The sequence below is a fragment of the Gopherus evgoodei genome, chromosome 11 (assembly GCF_007399415.2).
Source record: "Gopherus evgoodei ecotype Sinaloan lineage chromosome 11, rGopEvg1_v1.p, whole genome shotgun sequence".
Classification (NCBI taxonomy): Eukaryota; Metazoa; Chordata; order Testudines; family Testudinidae; genus Gopherus; species Gopherus evgoodei.
In genome coordinates this window covers 76018095-76038920 of record NC_044332.1, presented here as the reverse complement: position 1 = coordinate 76038920, position 20826 = coordinate 76018095, and the positions used below count along the sequence as shown (strand labels likewise).

Genomic DNA, 20826 nt, shown 5'->3' with positions numbered 1-20826 from the left:
ATTTATCAACATTGAATTTCATTAGCCATTTTGTTGCCCAGTCACTTGGTTTTGAGAGATCTTTTTGTAGCTATTCGAAATCTGCTTGGGACTTAACTATCTTGAGTCGTTTTGTATCATAAGCAAATTTTTCCACCTCACTGTTTACCCCCTTTTCCAAATCATTTATAAATATGTTGAATAGAACTGGGCCCAGTACAGACCCCTGAGGGACACCACTATTTACCTCTCTCCATTCTGAAAACTGACCATTTATTCCTACCCTTTATTTCTTATCTTTTACCAGTTACCAATTCGTGAGAGAATCTTCCGTCTTATCCCATGACTGCTTACTTTGCTTAAGAGCCTTTGGTGAGGGTCCTTGTCAAAGGCTTTCTGAAAATCTAAATATACTATATCCACTGGATCCCCCTTGTCTACATGCTTTTTGACCACCTCAAAGATTTCTAGCAGATTGGTGAGACATGATTTCCCTTTGCAAAAATCATAGTGTTGCCTATTCCCCAACAAATTATGTTAATCAATGTGTCTGACAATTTTGTTCCTTACTATCGTTTCAACCAGTTTGCCTGGTACTGAAATCAGGCTTACTGGTCTGTAATTGCCGGGGTCTTCTCTGGAGCCCTTTTTTAAAATTGGTGTCACATTAGCTATCCTCCAATCATTTGGTATAGAAGCTGATTTAAATGATAGACTACGGATGACAGTTAGTAGTCCTACAATTTCACATTTGAGTTTCTTCAGAACTCTTGGTTCTTCTACACCACCTCTTCTGCTAATGGATTTTTATTATCTATATCTGCTATCTCCTAAAATGGTTTTGTGGCTTCACCTTGGCCTACATTTAGTTCCTAATCTCTCCTCAGATATATTCAAAATGAATTCCTGAGAGATGGGTGCTTCATTTCAAGACCATCTCCGAATGAAGTTTGTTAATCTTTTTCTATTTGTTGGGAAAGATAGGGCATCGCTCTGTAAAATAATCTCCTAGGAAATCTTTTTGGTAATTTTTTAAATTTTTTAATGTTTCTCAATTCCTCTTTCTTAATTGCCTGCTCTTTGCCTCCAGCTAGTATTCATGGATCACTCAGCAGAGATATCTTACTAGGCAAGTAGAATATCCTCCACCTTTTCTTTTCCACCACGTGACAATGTATGTCTTTTTTGAGATGTTTGTCATAATAAATCTACTCTAAAATTTGGAGATTTCAATGCAGCGCTGTTGTCCTGGCAGCCCTAATGGCAAGGCCATTAAGTAGACTTTGTAAAGAATAAAAAATGCACTAATTGGTTCATTTACTGGAGAGGGACAATTGAGCCTTTTTTAAACAAAAAAATACAAATTTACTTCATGATTATGCTTCTGACCTCCCTTTACTTCCATCCTTTGTTTTGATATTTTCAGGGCTGATCTTTTATATGAGATCAATATTTTTATAATGGAGCACTGCACAACAGGTTGATATGGGGAAGAACATGTGTCACTCTTTTGGCCATGAGCTTCACATTGCCCTACTCCACAAGTCCTTTCACCTCTTCAGTATTCAGTGTAGCTAGCCTTTTGTGTCTTGTGGAGGTCTGGGAATCTTTCCAGCCTCAAAGATCCTGCACAGCAGTGACCTCCCCTTCTGGTCATAGTGAGTATTTCAAGAGTGATGATGCTTTCCAGTAACACTTCCAGCTATTGCTCGATTGAAGAGCTTGGGACCTAGATCTGGATCCAACACATGACTACTCACTGTTCTGCCACTAGATCATCAGGCTGGTCTTCAACTCCTGTCTTTCAAGTAATGAAGTATCTTTGAAGATGGCTGATATTCAGAACTATGGTTTGCTCCTGAAAAACTTATTCTGTTTCTAAAGTGCTACCACTGCAAACTCTTCCCTCAGTAGACTAGATGGCATTTTATGTTAATGCAAATTGATATGTTCTATGACAAAAGTATCCATTTCTTTTGCCTTTTTTTTTTTCATAATGTTTTTCTTCTTTGATTTGTTGTTGATGTTGCAGCAAAAACACACCCAGGAGTATGGAAAGATCTTCAAGTCTCACTTTGGTCCACAGTTTGTAGTGTCCATTGCAGATCGAGACATGGTTGCCCAGGTGCTCCGGGCGGAAGGGAGAACTCCACAAAGAGCTAACATGGAATCCTGGCAAGAGTACAGGGATTTAAGAGGGAGAGCTACAGGACTTATTTCTGCGTAAATATAGTCACTTTTTTCTCTTCTTAAGTTGTATTATCAAAGCATGTTAATCTTCTGAAGTACCATATAAATCAGCCTAGTGTTTTTTTCATTTAGCATATGATTGGTTCAAGAAGAGTTATCTGCCTCTGAAAGCTTGCATGTAACATGCTTGTGTGTGTGTGGGTGTATAAGGGTAATTGTCCTTGTGAAGCATTCACAGTAATCAGTGATGTAATGTGTTTATGCGAAAGGGAACCAATCTTTTTGTGAGTCATGGCCATTCTCTTACTGTGATGGATAAAATTGCAGTAGCAAAAGGCTTTATATTGTGAAAGCCTGGTAATGCATTTAACACTCACATTACACCAAAATCTCAAGGTTAAAATATAGGCCAGAGTCAAAATAATGGCTCCTTGTTAATACACCTCTACCCCGATATAACGTGACCCAATATAACATGAATTTGGATATTACGCGGTAAAGTAGTGCTCCGGGGGGGAGGGGCTGCGCACTCTGGTGGATCAAAGCAAGTTAGATATAATGCAGTTTCATCTATAATACAGTAAGATTTTTTGGCTCCCAAGGACAGCGTTATATCGAGGTAGAGGTGTATATAAGAATTGGAAAAGGTAAAGAGAAAGGCAACAAAAATGACTGGAATATAGAACAGCTTCCATACGAGGAGAGATTTAAAAAGACTGGGACTGTTCAGCTTAGAAAAGAGCTGAGTAAGGGCTGGGAGGATATGATAGAGATCTATAAAATCGTGAACGATGGGGAGAAACTGAATAGGGAAGTGTTTTTTACCCCTTCATGTAACACAAGAATGGGAGTCACCCAATGAAATTAATAGGCAGTAACTTGAAAACAAAAGGAAGTACTTCTTCACATACTGTGCAGTCAACCTGCAGAACTCATTGCCAGGGAATGTTGTGAAGTCTAAAAGCATAATTCTGTTCCCTAAAGAATTAGATAAGATCATGAAGATAGGTCCATCAAAGGCTATTACCCAAGATGATCAGGGACACAGCCCCATGATCCAGTTGTCCCTAAACCTCTGCCAGAAGCTGAGACTGGATGTCAGGGGTTGGATTACTCAATAATTACCTTGTTCTGTTCATTCCCTCTGAAGCATTTGGCAATGGCTACTGTCAGAAGACATGATACTGGGCTAGATGGGCCATTGGTCTGACCTAGTATGGCCGTTCTTATGTTCTTACTTTGTTTTGCTGAACAATGGGCCCATAATGTAAGATTTGGAAGGTGCCACTTAATTATTATTATTATTTATTTCCATTATCATAGCATGTCAGAGTCCCAGTCGTGGACCAGCACCTCATTATGCTAGGCGCTGTGCAAACACAGAACAAAAAGACAGTCCCTACCCTAAAAGAGCTGACAATCTAACTATAAGACAAGAGATAGATACAGACAAATGAAGGAGTACAAGGAAACAAAGAGATAATATGGTCAGCATGGTAAGTAGGCTGTGGTCTCAGCACACCAGCAGCCTAATTGTTGTAAATGTCTTTGTAGACCTTACAGGAAAGGAGAGTTTTAAGGAGGGTTTGAAAGGAGGATAATGAATTAGTGTTGTAGATGTCTATTGGGAGCTTGTCCCAGGTATGAGCGGCAGCATGAAGATTGAAAATTTAGCAAATAGGCAACAGAAGTTGCCCTCAATGGCCAGTTGGAGGTGGGAGTCAACCTTTCGATGCTGAATGAGAGAAAATAGGTAGGATGATGATAGGTAATGAAGGGCCTTGAAAGTGAAAACAAACAGCTAATGTTTGATATGATAAAGAAGAGGGAGCCAGTGAAGGGCTTTCCAGAGAGGAATGACATAGTCAAAGCAACAGGCTTGGAAAATGATCTTTGCAGAATTCTGAATGAATATAAAGGGGGCAAAATTGCATATATCAGGGCCAGAAAAGCAATATTACAGTAATGGAGATGTGAGATGAGAGTTGGAACAAAAGTCTTAGCTCTGTGGATGGATAGGAGGGCTGTATTTTAGAGATGTTACGCAGAAAGAATTTGCAAGACTTAGACATAACCTGAATGTGAGGACCTAGAAAGAGGTCCCAGTTGAAATGATACCCAGGTTATGGGCCAGAGTGATAGATAGAATGGTGGTGTTAGTCCACTGTGATCGAGAAAGGAGGTAGTGTGGAAAAGGTTTTTTGGGGGGAGATTAAGAGCTTTATTTTAGCCATGTTGAATTTAAGCTGACAGCTAGACATCCATAAGGAGATGTCAGAGAGACAGGCTGAGATTTTAATTTGAACAGAGACAGGTTTGGACTAGAGAGAGATATCTTTGAATCATCAGTATAGTTGGATGTGTGTTTGTGGATGAAATTATCTGGAGATGAGAAGGAGACCAGAACTCTGTGGAACCCTCACAGAAAACTGGAAGGGGGATGATCAGGAGCCTCCGAAGGACATGCTGAAGGAATGATTAGAGAGGTAGGAGGAGAACTAGGAGTGGACAGAGTCACAGAAGCCAAAAGTGGTTAAAACTTCAAGAAGAAAAACATAGTCATCTGTATCAAAGGCAGCTGACAAGTCAAGGAGAATGAGGATGGAGTACTGGTTCTGAGATCTGGCTAAAAAAAGAGATCATTAGAGACTTTGGTGAGAGTGGTTTCAGTTGAGTGTGTAAGGGCTTGTCTACATCACAAAGTTGCAGCGCTGGTGAGGGGATTACAGCGCTGCAACTTAGGAGGTGTACACATCTGCAGGGCATCACCAGCGCTGCAACTCCCTGTTTGCAGCGCTAGCCATACTCCCGTTTTGTCTCGGGTGTAGAGGATCCAGCGCTGGATCACCAGCGCTGGTAATCAAGTGTAGACACTTACCAGCACTTTTCTTGACCTCTGTGGAATAAGCAGGTATCCCAGCATACCTGAGGATACCTCTCTGGTAATCAAGCAGGCCTCCTTCCCCGCAGTTTGCTCCGGTGTTCTCCGAATCCCCCCCCAAGCAGGTCTCCTTCCCCGCGGTTTGCAGGGGGGTTCGGGGAACGCGAGAGCAAACCGCGGCGAAGCTGGTCTCCTTCCCCGCGGTGTGCTCTCGCGTTCCCCGAACCCCCGTGCAAGCAGGTCTCCTTCCCCGCGGTGTGCTCTCGCGTTCCCCGAATCCCCGTGCAAGCAGGTCTCCTTCCCCGCGGTTTGCAGGGGGGTTCGGGGAACGCGAGAGCAAACCGCGGGGAAGGAGATCTGCTTGCACGGGGGTTCGGGGAACGCGAGAGCACACCGCGGGGAAGGAGACCTGCTTGCACGGGGGTTCGGGGAACGCGAGAGCACACCGCGGGGAAGGAGACCTGCTTGCACGGGGGTTCGGGGAACACTGGAGCAAACCGGGGAAGGAGACCAGCTTCCCCGCGGTTTGCTCTCGCGTTCCCCGAACCTCCCTTGAAGCCGCCCAACAGCGCTGCAGTGTGGCCACATCTAACACCACTTGCAGCGCTGGTTGCTGTAAGTGTGGCCACTCTGCAGCGCTGGCCCTATACAGCTGTACTAATACAGCTGTAACAACCAGCGCTGCAAAATTGTAGATGTAGACATACCCAGAGGGGTGGAAGCCAGACTAAAGAGGGTCTAGGATGAAATTGGAGAAGAGGAACTCCAGACAACGATTGTAGATAGTGTGTTCAGTGAGTCTGGAGATGAAATGGAGACGAGAGATGGGGTAGTAGTCGAGAGGCAAGTGGGGTCATGGGTTGTTGGGTTTTTTTGTTTTTTTTTTAAGATATGAGAGACTACAATATGTTTGTATTGTGAAGGCAAAGAGATGGAGGATAGTGAGCAGTTACAGAGATGAGTCAGGTAGGGGATGAAAGTGAGCGCAAGGGAGATCAGGAGATGGGATAGGATGATATCACTGGGGCAAGTGGAGAGATTGGATGAGGAGATCAGAAAAGAATTTGTGCATCTGTGACGAGAGAGGAGGAGGAGAGTTGTAGGAGGAGGAAAGGAAGGCAAGTTGAGTTGGGGAAGGTCACATCATATTTTATCATTTTTTTCCAGATAGAAATCAGCAAGATATTCTGCGAAGAGAGAAGTGGAGGCAGGAAGATGAGAGAGTTTGAGGAATGAGTAAAGGAGGTGAAAAGACAACTGGGATTGTGGGTGGCCCTTTCAATGGGAAAGGGGGGCAAAAGAATCAAGGGTGGAGGAGAGAGAGGAATGGAGTAAAGGGAAGAAAGAGTAGATGAGAAATCATCAATGCTGGTGGACTGGAAGTCATGGAAAAGCGAAATGACAGTGCATGCAACTTTTTTCTTCCTGAGGGCCCCCTCAAAATGCTATAAAAATTCCAGGGCCCAGCGGGGGACCCTTGGGCATAGGCATAGTTTGACTTCTATTTTGGGGCAGGAAGGGGGCAAGGGCTGGCAGAGCTCAAGCCAGCTCCGCACAGGGGGAGCTCCACCTCCAGCCCGCCACCCAGTCTGTCTGGGTTGTGGGGGGCCACAACCAAAAAATATAAGTCAAAGCGAGGACTCAGCTCAAAAAGTTTGAAAACCGCTCAGGGTGCAGGCAGGGGTAGCTAGGGGCTATGTGTGGGCAGGGAGCTAGCTCAGGTTGCAGGGAGGATAGCTAGGGGTTGTATGCCAGGAGGGCTCCTCCTGCGGTGCCTGCTCCCCAAGGGCTCTGCGAGCCCCACAACTGGGTCCCCCAACCCAGGTGGTTCTTACCGGCTGCATGTGCAGTCAGAAGGAGATGAGGAGCAGCTGCAACCCCAGGCTTCAGCAGCAGACAGGAATGCCACAACTGCTTCCGGGGGAATGTGGGGCTGGTGTGATGGACACTTCAGTCCCACAGGAGGGTGCTGTTTCAGTTTCAATTTCAGCCCCACAGAGGGCACCAGGATTTGGGGCATCAGATTACAGCCATGGGGCCCTGCGACCCCACGGAAAGGGCTTGCAGACCCCTGGTTGAGAAGCGCTGTTATACACGTTACAGATGTTATACAGACACATTATAGTATCTGAGATGGCATGAGGCTCTCAACCTTTCCAGACTTCTGTACAGGAGTCTGATTTGTCTTGTGTACTTCGTTTCACCTCACTTCAAAACAGCTTGCTTAAAAAATCAGACATAAAAATACAAAAGTGTCACTGCACACTATTATTGAAAAATTACAGACTTTCTCATTTTTATCATATAATTATAAAATAAATCAATTGGAATATAAATATTGTACTTACATTTCTGTGTATAGTATATAGAACAGTATAAACAAGTCATTGTCTTGTATGAAATTGTAGTTTGTACTGATTTTGCTAGTGCTTTTTATGTAGCCTGTTGTAAAACTAGGCAAATATCTAGATGAATTGATGTACCGCTTGAAAGACATCTGCGTATTCCCTGGTTGAGAACTACTGTTCTAAATTATGTAATTCTTAATGTATTAATGGTCTGTCTTGAACTTCTCATACTGTAGGTTGTTAGATCTCAAAAAGTACCATTTCTCACAGAAAGTAAACTTTTCTCTCAGAAAACTTCCCCTAGATTTGGAATAAACATAACTGGGCTTGATATACCAATAACAGGATTTGGTATATTAAATCAGACCTGTGGTCCATGAAATCTGGTTATGCTGGATGTTTTTGGGAGAAAAACACCAAATCTGTATAAAAGAAAATAAATTAGCAAAGATAAATGTATATTTAAAATTTAATTTTAATGAGAATACGTGTGATACTTTTGCAAACCAGAATCTCTGTTTTGTTAGTCAGGTACTCTATGTATTTAGCAGGTGTGACTAACAATTATCTGATATACTAGGATATCCAGGATACTGAGATAAAGTCTTAAAGCTCTAACCAGTACACATTAATTAACATACAAACTTGATCGTGTACTGTAATAGTGAGGTGAATTAGACAACGGAATGACTTGCCACCGTCAGTAAATATAGAATAAGAAACATAAGAACATATTACTTGACAGACCAGTGTCCACTATACTCCTTTCCAGTAGTGATTTCAGTTTTACCAATGAATTTGTTTATCACTTGCTAATGAGAGACTCTTATTTAATTTGTGAACTTCCTGCCCAGCTAATGATTGTCAGGAAGAATTATATGTAGATATTTTAAATTATTTCTTCTAGGGAAGGGGAACAATGGCTAAAAATGAGGAGTGTACTAAGGCAGAAGATCCTGAAACCCAAGGATGTGGCTGTTTTCTCTGAAGGAGTCAATGAAGTTATCACAGATTTAATTAAGAGAATCCACACGCTCAGGAGTCAAGAGGAAGATGGGGAAACAGTGACCAATGTTAACAACCTTTTCTTCAAGTATTCCATGGAAGGTGAGAGACAGATCATATAATATCTGGAAAGAAAATTAATTCGAAACCATGCGATAACAATTAGGCATTTTTATCATAAACTGCCACTGCCACACTCAAGCTAATTTAAAACAATCAGAGGGCTTGATACTACAAATGCTTCACTTAACCAGCGCCTATCTAAATTCTATCTGCAGTTTCAACAGGGAAAAGTATTTTTTTTCAGTGCCTACATCTGCCTAACTGTGGAGTTCTTACACTTTCTTCAGAAGCATCTGGCTACTGGTGGAGACAAAGATACTTGACTAGATGGCTCTCCAGTCCAATCAAATATAGTGATTCCTATGTTCTTATGTAACTGTTATGTAGCATGGTTTTTATGCATTTAAACATTTGTTTTATTCCTTTCCCATATCCGATTTTCAGCAGTGAATTATTAGTTTTTGTTTTAAAGTTTCATGTGATTCTTTAACTAACATTGCATGAACTAGAGAGACAAGGGGAGTGAGGTAATATCTTTTATTGGACAAACTTCTGTTGGTGAGAGAGACAAACTTTTGAGTTTACACAGAGCTTTTCTTCAGATCTAGGAAACTTAGAGTGTCACAGCCAAATACAAGATGGAAGAGATTGTTTAGCGTAAGCAGTAAACACATATTTGCAGGGATCCTTCAAAGTGAAGTGGCCTGTTGACACCCTTCCAGCCATAGGGAGGAAAAAAAAGTGGTGGTGGGAAGCAACTGGGAAGGCATTGTTAGTGGGTTATAGATTGTTGTAACAAGCCATAAATCCTGTATCTTAATTCAATCCATATTTTTTAGTGTCTAGCAAAGTTATGAACTTAAGCTCCCAGGCTCATCTTTTGAAATGTTGTGCAGGTTCCCTTTGAGGTTGAAGACTGATAGGTTAGATATAGAGCGATCACTTTATGAAAAGTGTTCACTCACAGGTGATAGGGTATTTTTATTTTTTAACATTTTCCTGTGTGAGTTCATTGGAGAGTGTAATGATTGTCTGGTATCACACACAGTTTCTGTTGGGGCATTGAGTACACTGGATGAAATACACTACATGTTGTTATAAGCAAGAGTAGGACTTGAAAGGTGTATGTCAGGGGTGTCGATCATTGTAGCAATGGAGGTATGTCTGCAGGTTTTGAATCTGTTGTTCTGGCAGGATCTAGTGCTACTTTGAGATGATGTGTCCCTGGCCTGTGGGGAGCTTGCTTCTGATGAGCTTGGAGAGGTTGGGGGGTTGTTGGAAGGCTAGAAGAGGGGGTTCAGAAAAGATGTCTTTCAGGATGGGTCCCCACTGAGTATGGGTGTAGTTTTTTGATGACACACCGTATGGGTTCCAATTTGGGACGCTAGTGGCAAATAGGGGTATGTGGTCAGAGGCGGTTTTATTTCTGTATTGAAACAGGTTCTCTCAGGGTATTTGAGTGGCCTGTTTTATGATGCAATCTCCTTTTCTGGTGGAGTGTCCTTGTTTGTTGAAGGCAGTTTTGAGTGTGTTTAAGGTATGTATCCCAGACTTCCTCCTCAGAGCATATTCTGTGGTATCTGAGTGCCTGGTTGTAAGTAACAGATTTCTTGGTGTGTTTGGGGTGGTTACTGGGTCTATGAAGGTAGGTGTGGTGATCAGTATACAGTTGTGTGTAGGGTTCCATTGTTGAAGCTGATTGCGATATGCAGGAAGTTGATGCTGATATGGGAGTATTCCAGATAGAGTTTAATGGATAGGTGGTGGTCGCTGAAGTTGTGGTGGAAGTCTGTAAGGGAATTTAAGTCATCTGTCCAGAGAATGAAAATATCATTGATGTCTCTCTGGTATATCATTGGTTTCATAGTTCATGTGTCCAGAAATAATTCTTCAAGGTGGCCCATGAAGAAGTTGGTGTATTGGGGAGCCATCCTAGTACCCAGAGCTATTTCCATGGTTTGGACGAGGTGTTTGTTGTTGAATGTAAAAATGGTTATGGATGAGGATAAAATGGATGAGTTTGGCGACGTGTTTGAGGTAGATATATGAGGTTTGTCCAATGTCTTGTAAATATTTGAGGCAGATGGCTATGCTGTCATTGTGAGGGATGTTAGTATATAGGGAGGTGACATCAATAGTGGCAAGGATGGTGTTCTGAGAGAGGTTGTTAATACTGCAGAGTTTGTGGAGGAAGTCAATTGTGTCCTAGAGGAAGCTGGGCCTTTGTATGATGATTGGTTTGAGGATGTTTCTATGAGTCCTGATGTTCTTTCAGTAAGAGTGCCGTGGCCAGATATGATGGGTCTGCTTGGATTTCCTTGTTTGTGAATCTTGGGAAGCATGTAGAAGGTCCCTGGAGTTGGTTCGTGGGGGATGAAACTGTAGAGTTTTTCTTGGACACAGACGCTGGCTTCCTCAGGGCCCAGGGTGTGCTCAACACCCTGCCCTCGCCTCTGCCCCAGATCCCACCCCCACCAGACTCCTTTCCCCAAGTCTACATCCCGCCCCACCTCTTCCTGCCCAGGTCCGCCCCCTTCCCTGAGTGCGCCCGTTCCCGCTTCTCCCCACTACCTCCAGCACCTCCTGCATGCTGTGGAACAGCTGATTGCAGTGCAGGGCTACCCAGAGGATTCCGGGGGCCTGGGGCCGTTGGCGGTAGGCAGCTCCGGTGGACTTCCTGCAGGCGTGCCTGCGGAGGGTCCGCTGGTCCCTCGGCTCCGGTGGAGCATCCACAGGCGTGCCTGCGGGAGGTCTACCGGAGCCACGGGACCGGCAAGCGGCAGGGCGCCCCCTGCACTGCGAAATGTCTAGAGCTGGCCCTATTTGGCGGCGGGAGGCCCCCGCCATGGTTCTTCGGGGTACTTCGGCAGTGGGTCCTGGAATGGAAGGGCCCCCCGCCACCGAATTACCGCCGAAGACCGAGTTGCACTTCAGCGGCAGGTCCCGCTTCGGCAGTAATTCACTGGTGGGGGGTCCTTCCGCCCTGGAGCGGAAGGACCCCCCCGCCGGCAGAGACCGGGAGTGGAAGAAGCTCCAGGGCCCGGCCCCACAAGAGTTTTCCGGGCCCCCTGGAGCGAATGAAGGACCCCGCTCCAGGGGCCCTGAAAAACTCATGGGGGCCCCTGCGGAGCCCGGGGCCTGGGGCAAATTGCCCCTCTTGCCCCCCCCCTCTGGGCGGCCCTGTTGCAGTCGGTGGGAGGCACTGGGAGGGAGGGAGAGGAGTTGATTGGCGGGGCTGCCATTGAACGGGAGTCGCTGGGGTGCAAAGGGCCAGCTGGCTGCCAGTGGGTACTAAGTACCCAATATTTTTTTTCTGTGGGTGCTCCAGGGTTGGAGTCCTCATGGAGTCGGCGCCTATGCCCTTGGAGTTGTTTAGGGAAGGATTTGATGATATCCTTAAATTCCTGGATAAATTGTGGTGTAGTGTGGTGTGGTTGTCTTTGAGTTCTGCATGAACTAGTCTTATAAATAATACAAAATATTACATCACGTAACACCCATCTTAAGAAAATCCCATTTCTCTTTCATATGCATAATAAAGCACTGTGTCTGCCTGATGCTTAAAGTGTTGGCACTCTTTGCTGAGAACTAGCTGACTCATTGAGATTTGTAACCACTTCCAGCATTGCTGACCTATGCAGCCACTGTCTCAAACAGCTGAATACTTGGTAAAATAATCTGGGTCTATGCTAACTAGATAATATCTGAATAGTAGCATCAGGTGAGTGCCAGCTGTCATAAAGCAATTTAATCTTTTGAGCTACAGATTCCCTCTAATTGATCAGTGGGTTAAATTCTCTAAGTTCCTTTGAATTTTCATCCTTTCCTCTACCCTGCACTTTCTTATCTTCGATATGAAGTCAATAATATTATTAATGATTTACATTGTGAAATATTTTAGACCTAGAATTTAACCCACCTAAAAATGTGCATTTAAGATATTTAAATCTATTTTTGTCAACATTAATTGTTTCACTGCTGATCATTTTAGCAGAAACATCCAGATAAGGGGGTCTGTTGGTTGAGAGTGACAGTTAAAAAGGAGACTCAAAGAGCTTGGCTTGTTTAGTCTAGCCAAAAGAAGGCTGAGGGGGGATATGCTTGCTCTTTATAAATATATCAGAGGGATTAATATTAGGGAGGGAGAGGAATTATTTAAGCTTAGTACCAATGCAGACACAAGAACGAATGGGTATAAACTGGACACTAGGAAGTTTAGACTTGAAATTAGACGAAGGTTTCTAACCATTAGAGGAGTGAAGTTCTGGAACAGCCTTCCAAGGGGAGTAGTGGGGGCAAAAGACATATCTGGCTTTAAGATTAAGCTTAATAAGTTTATGGAAGGGATGGTATGATGGGAGAGCCTAATTTTGGCAATTGATCTTTGATTATCACCAGATAAGTATGCCCAGTGGTTGGTGATGGGATGTTGGATGGGATGGGATCTGAGTTACTGCAGAGAATTCTTTCCTGGGTGCTGGCTGGTGAGTCTTGCCCACATGCTCAGGGTTTAGCTGATCGCCATATTTGGGGTCAGGAAGGAATTTTCCTCCAGGGCAGATTGGCAGAGGCCCTGGAGGTTTTTCACCTTCCCCTGCAGCGTGGGGCATGGGTCACTTGCTGGTGGATTCTCTGCAGCTTGAGGTCTTCAGACCACAATTTGAAGACTTCAATAACTCAGGCATAGGTTAGGGGTTTGTTATAGAAGTGGATGGGTAGGGTTCTGTGGCCTGCTTTGTGCAGGGAGTTGGACTAGATGATCACATTGGTCCCTTCTGACCCTGGAATCTATGAATCTATGAAAAAAATGAACAGCCATCCTTAGGTCACAGAATAACATCCTGACTGAGATGAATGGGACAATTCATGCTGCTCACAGCTCTTATTTCAGGCCGTCTGGAAACTCAGTAAAACAACACTTTATTGATTATACTTGGTTCAGATCTTCCACGTTTTCTTCACAATAAGGATGAGAAACATTTTTTAAAATGAAAGCCTACATCTGGAGCAATCTATTCAATATTGAGTATGAATTTTGTTATAACAATTTTTGATGTTTCTTGAAAGCTCTAGTTATGAGTCTACAGAAAAGTGATGTGTATATGTGTTTGGTTTTGTTTTAGTTTTGTTTAAAGAAAGTAAGGAAAATATAAATATGAGTCAAATAAGGAATCCATCTATTAAAAAGGAAATAAAGGAGACATTAAAGTTATTTCTTTTATCATAGAAAGGACACATAAGGAGGTCATTTAATCTACTCTCTGTTTTATAAGAGACTGTATTATCCTAAACCATCTCCAGTAAGTGCTAGTCAAACTAATTAACCATGTTTTTGCAGACTTGGTTATGTTCCTTTACCTTTTAATTCTGTACCATAAATAAAGAAAAAAAAAAGAAGGAACTGTAAATTCTGTGACTTTTTTCTCCTGTGCAGGTGTGGCAACTATTCTGTATGAATCCCGATTGGGCTGCCTGGAAAACAACATCCCAGAGAAGACTGTGGAATACATTGAGGCTCTGGAGTTGATGTTTAGCATGTTTAAGACAACTATGTATGCAGGGGCAATTCCCAAATGGCTTCGTCCATTTATTCCAAAACCCTGGAGAGAGTTCTGCAGATCCTGGGATGGACTCTTCAAATTTAGTAAGATTTAACAATAGAAAAGTTCAACTTTGTCTCTGTAGCTGCTGTCACTGTATTTGAATAGAGCTTGTTGCATTTGTACCCTAAAATTATAGTAAGAAACTGGGGAAGAAGAAGAAAAGTAGGAATAAACTACAGTGAGAAGTATTAAAGGATTATTTAGGGTGGTACAGTAAGAGAAACTAGATGAACATTTGGGATACATATCAGAAAGAACTTCTTTACAATGAGATCTACTAGGCTGTGGTGCAGTAATCTTTTAAGAGGAGTGGTGGAAGCCGCACTGATTGAGACAATTGAAAGTAGACTGAACAGAAAATTAGGAAAAGTATTCTAGGAAACAGTCCTTTATTGGCCAAGTGATCGGACTGTGCAGCCCAGTAGATCTTTTCCATCTCTATCTTCTGTGTTTCTGTGAAATTGTGCTTAGTATCCAGAGTTAAAGATATTCTGACATTTGCTTTTTTGCTAAAGCTTATTTGTTTTATTACCCCATTTACCCATCCACCTTGTTTGTCTTGTTCACCTGTTGCGTTTCACAAGCCAAAGCCGAGCCCGGGGGCCTAGATTTTTCAGGAATTGTAGAGATATGTTATCATAGCCTGCAGCTCTTCCACACTTGATGCTACCCAGTGTCTGTTCCACCTCTGTTACAGTGAATGGTTCTGGGCAGCTTCTGATCTGGTGGACATGTTTAAACACACATCATTTGTTCCCCACTTGTCTTTGCACCTGTTTCTCCAAAGGTGCTCTAGCCACTTTAAGTAGGTGTCCAGCTACTTGGCTGGGTGTCACTGAGGATCGGCAGAGTGCAGGTGGTTGCTGTGCTGCTCCAAGGCATCAGAGCAGACTCCAATACTTGTGGCTGGAGCGAGTAAAGCTCATCCTCTCAGCCATCTCCTCCCATCTGGCTCAGCGAGCAGTATCCAATGATTCAGTCAGGGAGTCAGAGACCTCTGGGTCACCAGATGCCTCATACTGCTTGAGCAAGGCAGCGCTCTCCTCGTAGAGAGAGGGGATGTAGACTGGGTGGCAACCGCATGGGGTGGGTGTGCAAGCTGCTCTGTAGATAGCACCACAGAAGCAATGGCAGATCTCATTTACTGAGATATGCCGGGCTGGTATTGTCACCGCACTCTTCTTATGGCCTTTGTATGTTCTTGCGTAAAAGTTTGAAAAAATTTCATTTGGAAACAATTTTGCCAATATGGTCTAATTAGTCCCTTATTTTACATTACTGGTTCATTATTTATTTTCATCTGTTCTGTTGCTTCTTCCTCACTTGAAGTTAGCATCTGTTAAGCACTTTTTCAAAATCTATTCAATTGAATGGAAGTTTTTTTCCCATTGACTTCAGTGAGTTTTGGAACAGGAGCTCTGTGACAAAACCATCATCTCTTCAACTGATTGTGAACAAAATGAGGAATCAGCTCATGAGATCATAAGAAATACTGAGTCCATTTCATGCAAACATACCTACTAAAAAAAATGAGGGAAGAAAAGTAAGGGAAAGTATGGCATATGGTTTGAAACATTCTATTTACAAGCATTTCAGTGGCCTGTAATCACTCAGAGCAAGTGGGGTTCTGTTTTCATATTTCTCATTTAAAATTTAGGGGTATCAAAAACCCTCTAATCTTTTCACCCTGCAGAAGTAGTGCTAGAAGCTGCATGTTTCTGCATATTATTTCATTCATATTGCAGTAGAATCTTCTTTTTCTACATTCCCCCAAATGTATACTTTTTGAGAGAAGATTTAGGTTCTTTCAGATTATTAATTATATAAATCTGTCATATGGCTGCAGCTGTATTGACCTATAGTAATTACTCCTGAGCTAATTATGCACCAATAAATTAAAAATTATTCACCCTCCAAAAATTATTTTAATATGATTTTAAAATTCTGAATGGAGGGGGCTCAGTGGAGGTGGCGGGGGGGTCCAGGTATGAGGAGGTGGTGCTTGGCGAAGGAGGTCTGAGTGTGGGAGGTTCAGTGGGAGGATCCAGTTGCTGGGAGAGCGGGGTTTGATGGGGTGGGGATCCAGATGCAGCTGGTTGCGGCTCAGTGGGGTGGAAGTCTGGGTGTTTGGGGCTCAGCAGAGTGGCCTAGGTGTAGGGGGTTAGGGCTTGTCAGGGTGAGGGTTCCATGTGCCTGCTTAACAGGGAAGCTCCAGATGCAGCCAAGGGGACGCCATATGCCGGGCTCCTGCTTCCCCCTGTGATTCCCCATCCCCTTTCTTCCCCATCTCATCCCCCTCCCTGATTGCCCCATGCCCTATCCCGTTCTCTTCACTCCCACATTCCTTTCCGCCTCCCTATTCCACCCCTTCTTCCTTCCCCACTGCCTCTTCCCCTCAGCCCCCCTTCACCCAGTCCCACCATGGTCACTCACTGTTGCATAGAAAAAAGGAAGGCTCCGAGCACACAGAAGGGGAGCATGACTGGCATTAGGATCCAAGAGGCGGCATTCAGCTGCAGAGTCCGCGGAACCCCTACGCAGCCTCCTTCATCTGGGCAGCTCTGCAGTTGCAGAAATGAGGGGCAGGGGGCAGTGGCAGGTAACCCCGTGTGCTTCCCCCATGCCTCACCTCTGTTTGGGTGGGGGAAGCCCTCCCCCCACCTGCACCCATGGTCATCCCCCCACCCATGCAAACCACGGGCATTCTGTGAGGGGGGTGGTTCCCGCAGAATTTCCCCAGGACTAAAATTAAAGATTCACAAGATCTATCAGGAATTCAAGTCCATACCCATTAGCATATAAAATTATTCCCTATAATACATTTTTGATTGCTTTAAAGAATTCATTTGATGGGGTTCTACCATTTCCCCTTGTGGAACACCCTCCTCCAAAAACAAACAACCCCTTCCCCTACAGATCTCTGATTAATATTAACAGCAACTGAACAACAACAGAATCCAATCTCTTTGTTTTCAGCTTTGTTTTTCACATTCTTTTTTGCAGTAGCGCCTGCTGTGAAAAGGGAATTAAAATATAAGTGGAGATTGTGCTTTCCCAGGGTCTCCTGTTTTTGTGTGTGTGTGTATGTATGTATATATGTATGTGCAGTCTTCATACAAGAATATGCCAATTATGGTTCTTTTTTCTATGAAGTCAGCATCTGACCAATCTGTGGGGTGGTTTAAGCATTGTGGTATGACCTCATCTTTAGCATCACCCATCTCTATACCTGAGGTGCCATGTTTGTAATCATCGAAGTATAAATCGGAAAGAAGGGAGGGAAGAAAAGAAGGGCTGAACAATGATTAGGGGATTTTTTTTTTAATTTTCTGTAATTTAAAAGGTCAAATCCACGTTGACAACAAGATAAAGGATATTCAGTCCCAGTTGGACCAAGGAGAAGAAGTAAAAGGTGGGCTACTCACTTATCTCCTACTGAGTAAAGAGCTTACGGTGGAAGAGATCTATGCCAATATGACTGAAATGCTTCTGGCAGGAGTGGATACAGTAAGCTTATTATTATATCATTTTCTGTTTGGACAATTTTATTGCTATATAAATCCACTCCATTTGCAACCTAGTTCTAGTGCTATGTAAGGGTTTTTGTGCATCATAAATTGCATGTATGAATCATGGAATCATAGTAGTAATGGAAAATACATACTAGTTCATATAGTCCAGCCACTGAAGCCAAAATGTACTCTCTACAGTGTAATTTGATTTTGAACTTTGTAAGTGATGGGGCTTCCACCACTTCCTATAGGACACTACTTCACAGTCTAATAGAAATATATGTATTTGTTAGTTTTTCTTCAATTCCCTTTTCTAGTTTGGGGATGGAATAAATATTTAATGGCCTGTCAGAAAAACTGAAATAGGCAACTCTATTGAGGGTCTCTATTTGAAAAAAAAATAGGTATATTTAGAACTTGCTAATGGATTTTGGTATGTGTACAATTAATCATTGAGAGACATTATAGATAAGATATGTGGCCTCTCTTAAAGTCCCTTTGCGCCACTAGCCTGATATCAAGGGGACCTTAGACCAACCGTAAGGGGATGATGTGAAGTCACTAGCATGGAGGAAGCCTGACCTCTGTGCCATCTTTCTGCCAACCCTCCTGGTATAGGGGGCATGATGGGGTGTGTGGGGGGCATTCCAAGGCAGGGGTGGGGCATGATGGAGCCTGGGGAGGGGGGCTAGAATATGATACACATAATGCCTAAGGAACCGTTCTTGACAGTCCAAGTTAGAACACCCCTGTGGATTAGAGATTGAGGTGGCATAAAGGTGGTTTTAGAGCCACCTATGCCTTCTCTGCCCCACAGCATGGACTCAACACAGCTGAGAATTGCATTCTAGGATTGGGTTCATCCACAGAGATATACATGAGCCATGTGCTGGAGACTGTAATTAAGCAAGCTTTCTGGATCACGCCTAGAAGGGTTTGATGAAGATATACAAGCCTATACATGCTTGTTTGCCAGTAAGTGTGAAATAAAAATCCAGCTCATTTATTGCTAATTGGATTCAGCTTTCTCTGGGTGTGAGAGCGATCTGGAGGGATTCAGGATGGCTGGGAAAAAAAGAAACTTTATTAGCCTCAGAACAAAAAGCATATGTAAGGGCTTATTTCTGTATTGAGAATTACTTCATTGATTAAGTTTTCCAGAGGCTTATGAGCTTGGTGAGCTTTTTACTGTCGTTTATTTAAATAAAACACAATTTATTCATCTCATTAGTTTTCCAGACCTGCAAAGCCCTAATTTTCCACTTTTAGGCTGAGAGAGTTTTCATTAAACCAAAAGAGCAGTGTACTAGTTCATGACAACAGACTTTGTGTTTGCATTTATACAGCTTTCTCAACTGACAGTGATTACTTTATGAGAAATCTGTGCTTCTGGCTCCCCCACTTTGGGTACATGATAGAAATGGAGGGAGCCCTGTTTCCCCACTGCTGGCATTTCAGGTTTTGTTACGTAATGGAAACTGAAAGAGCTCACAAGGATTGTTAAAGATTTTGAATACATTTGTAAAGCTGTTATTTGGTTTCCAAGCATTTTGGCTGTTGTAGCACAGAGCCAGTTTCGAAGAGGATTTGAAGGAGCTGGGAACCTGAGAGGAGACACTGTTTATATAACAATAACTCCTGTATGTAGTTTGGCACAGCTGTCAGCCTCTTCAGAAAGGAGCAGCCCAGAACTGAGCTGTAGTGAAGGATGTTATAGGGATAGTAGGCTAAAAGGAGGATTCTTGGGTTATTTCTACCCTGAAATATAAGCCCAGGGTTTGAACTCTGGCTGAAGCCTTTCTCCCTTCCATCTACACACAAATCGCATTAACCCAGGGGCACCCTTGGGACAGAGAGTCTGAACCTGAGTCAAGCTGGGTCCGATGGTTCAAGCCCTGTTGCTTTGCAGTATAGATGCAGCCTCCCTGAACTTATGCCCAGGAAGTCCGCAAAAAGTATTACACAATCCGAGCAGCCAACTCTCTTTGTCCACCTGACAGTCTTTTGGTGGCCAGTCAAGTGTTCCCACACTGCATTATGAACAAAGGGCTAGAGTGTACACATTTCGGGTGGGCTCAAGGAAGTCAGGGATATGGGTGATTGGTTTGGGGCTTACATAATGCAGTATAGACACTGGAGCCCCAGGTTGGGATCCTGGTTTCAACAATTCCTAACTTGGGGTTACAGATGAGTGTCGATGCTCAAGCCCTAGGTAAACAAACCCATTGTCTGCTAACTCAAGTTCTACTAACCCTGGGCTTACATTGCAGAGTAGACACATTTGGGGACAGGATTTTCAGCATTGTATCCTATTTTTGCAAATAAACACAAACTGAAAAAGTCACTGTCATGTCAAATTTGCTGTCTGATTCCAATTTTGTAGAGTTATACCAACAGAAATATTTCCATAAATTTGTTTTTACCTGTATATTGTTAGCAACCCAAAATTCCAACATTATGCTATTGCATGAGAACCTGAAAGTAAAACTGATTGGTAACTAACTATACAAAAATGAAATTGAATAATCTATTTTCATTATATAAGCAGAGGAAAATGCAAACTCAAACCACATGAATGGTGAAAAATAAATTAGAGATTAAATCTTCTTTCACTTTTAGTAATCTAAGGTGTTATTTATAAAAAAGGAAACTGCCACGCTTGCCAAGGGACACTGACTCAATCAGTCTTGGAGGTATTCTGTCTGTGGATAGGAGTTCTGAGGGAAGGAGGTTCAAAAGAGGCTTCTGTATCTTCTTTTTGGATGTGGTACCATGTGGTCTCCCACACACACATGCACCTGCACCAACTTCAGTCATTTAGCTGGTGTGGAGAAGGATGGGGCCATGGCCCCTGTTCTTGTGTCCTATCCCTGCTTTTGTGTGGTTATGCAGGGCAAGCCACATTTGGGATTTTTAATCTGCCAGTGTCTCTTTAAATGCCTAATTCTGTACAGTCTTTCATGATCATTAGTATCATAAATGTGTAATTTGTTTTCTTTGAATATGCCATTTTAATGGAAACAGCTTATTCATGAAGAGAGTATAAAGGTAAATTATGCTGGGTTGTTTTAAACTCTGATTTATACACACATTCCCCTTAAGAGTTGACAGGAAAACTTTCCATAGGAGGTAGAATTATGTCATATTAGTGCTACAGTAGTTTCCAATTGCTGGAAAATGCATATTGTGTTGCAGCATCACTTACTAAATGATGAGATATAATCCTAGAAATGGTAATATCAATG

General features: G+C 43.0%; 1 protein-coding gene across 2 annotated transcripts in view; it reads left to right on the top strand.

Moving 5' to 3' along the window:
- Nucleotides 1–20826, top strand: part of LOC115660061 (cytochrome P450 27C1) — a 51473-nt gene that overhangs the window by 17457 nt on the left and 13190 nt on the right. The window contains exons 2-5 of one of the 2 annotated variants that reach the window (XM_030581090.1): nt 2012–2202; nt 8306–8505; nt 13901–14110; nt 17413–17576. In XM_030581090.1, coding sequence (XP_030436950.1) covers nt 2012–2202; nt 8306–8505; nt 13901–14110; nt 17413–17576 — 765 coding nt within the window. The remainder of the gene's footprint in view (nt 1–2011; nt 2203–8305; nt 8506–13900; nt 14111–17412; nt 17577–20826) is intronic. The other variant, XM_030581091.1, reaches the window with a different exon arrangement.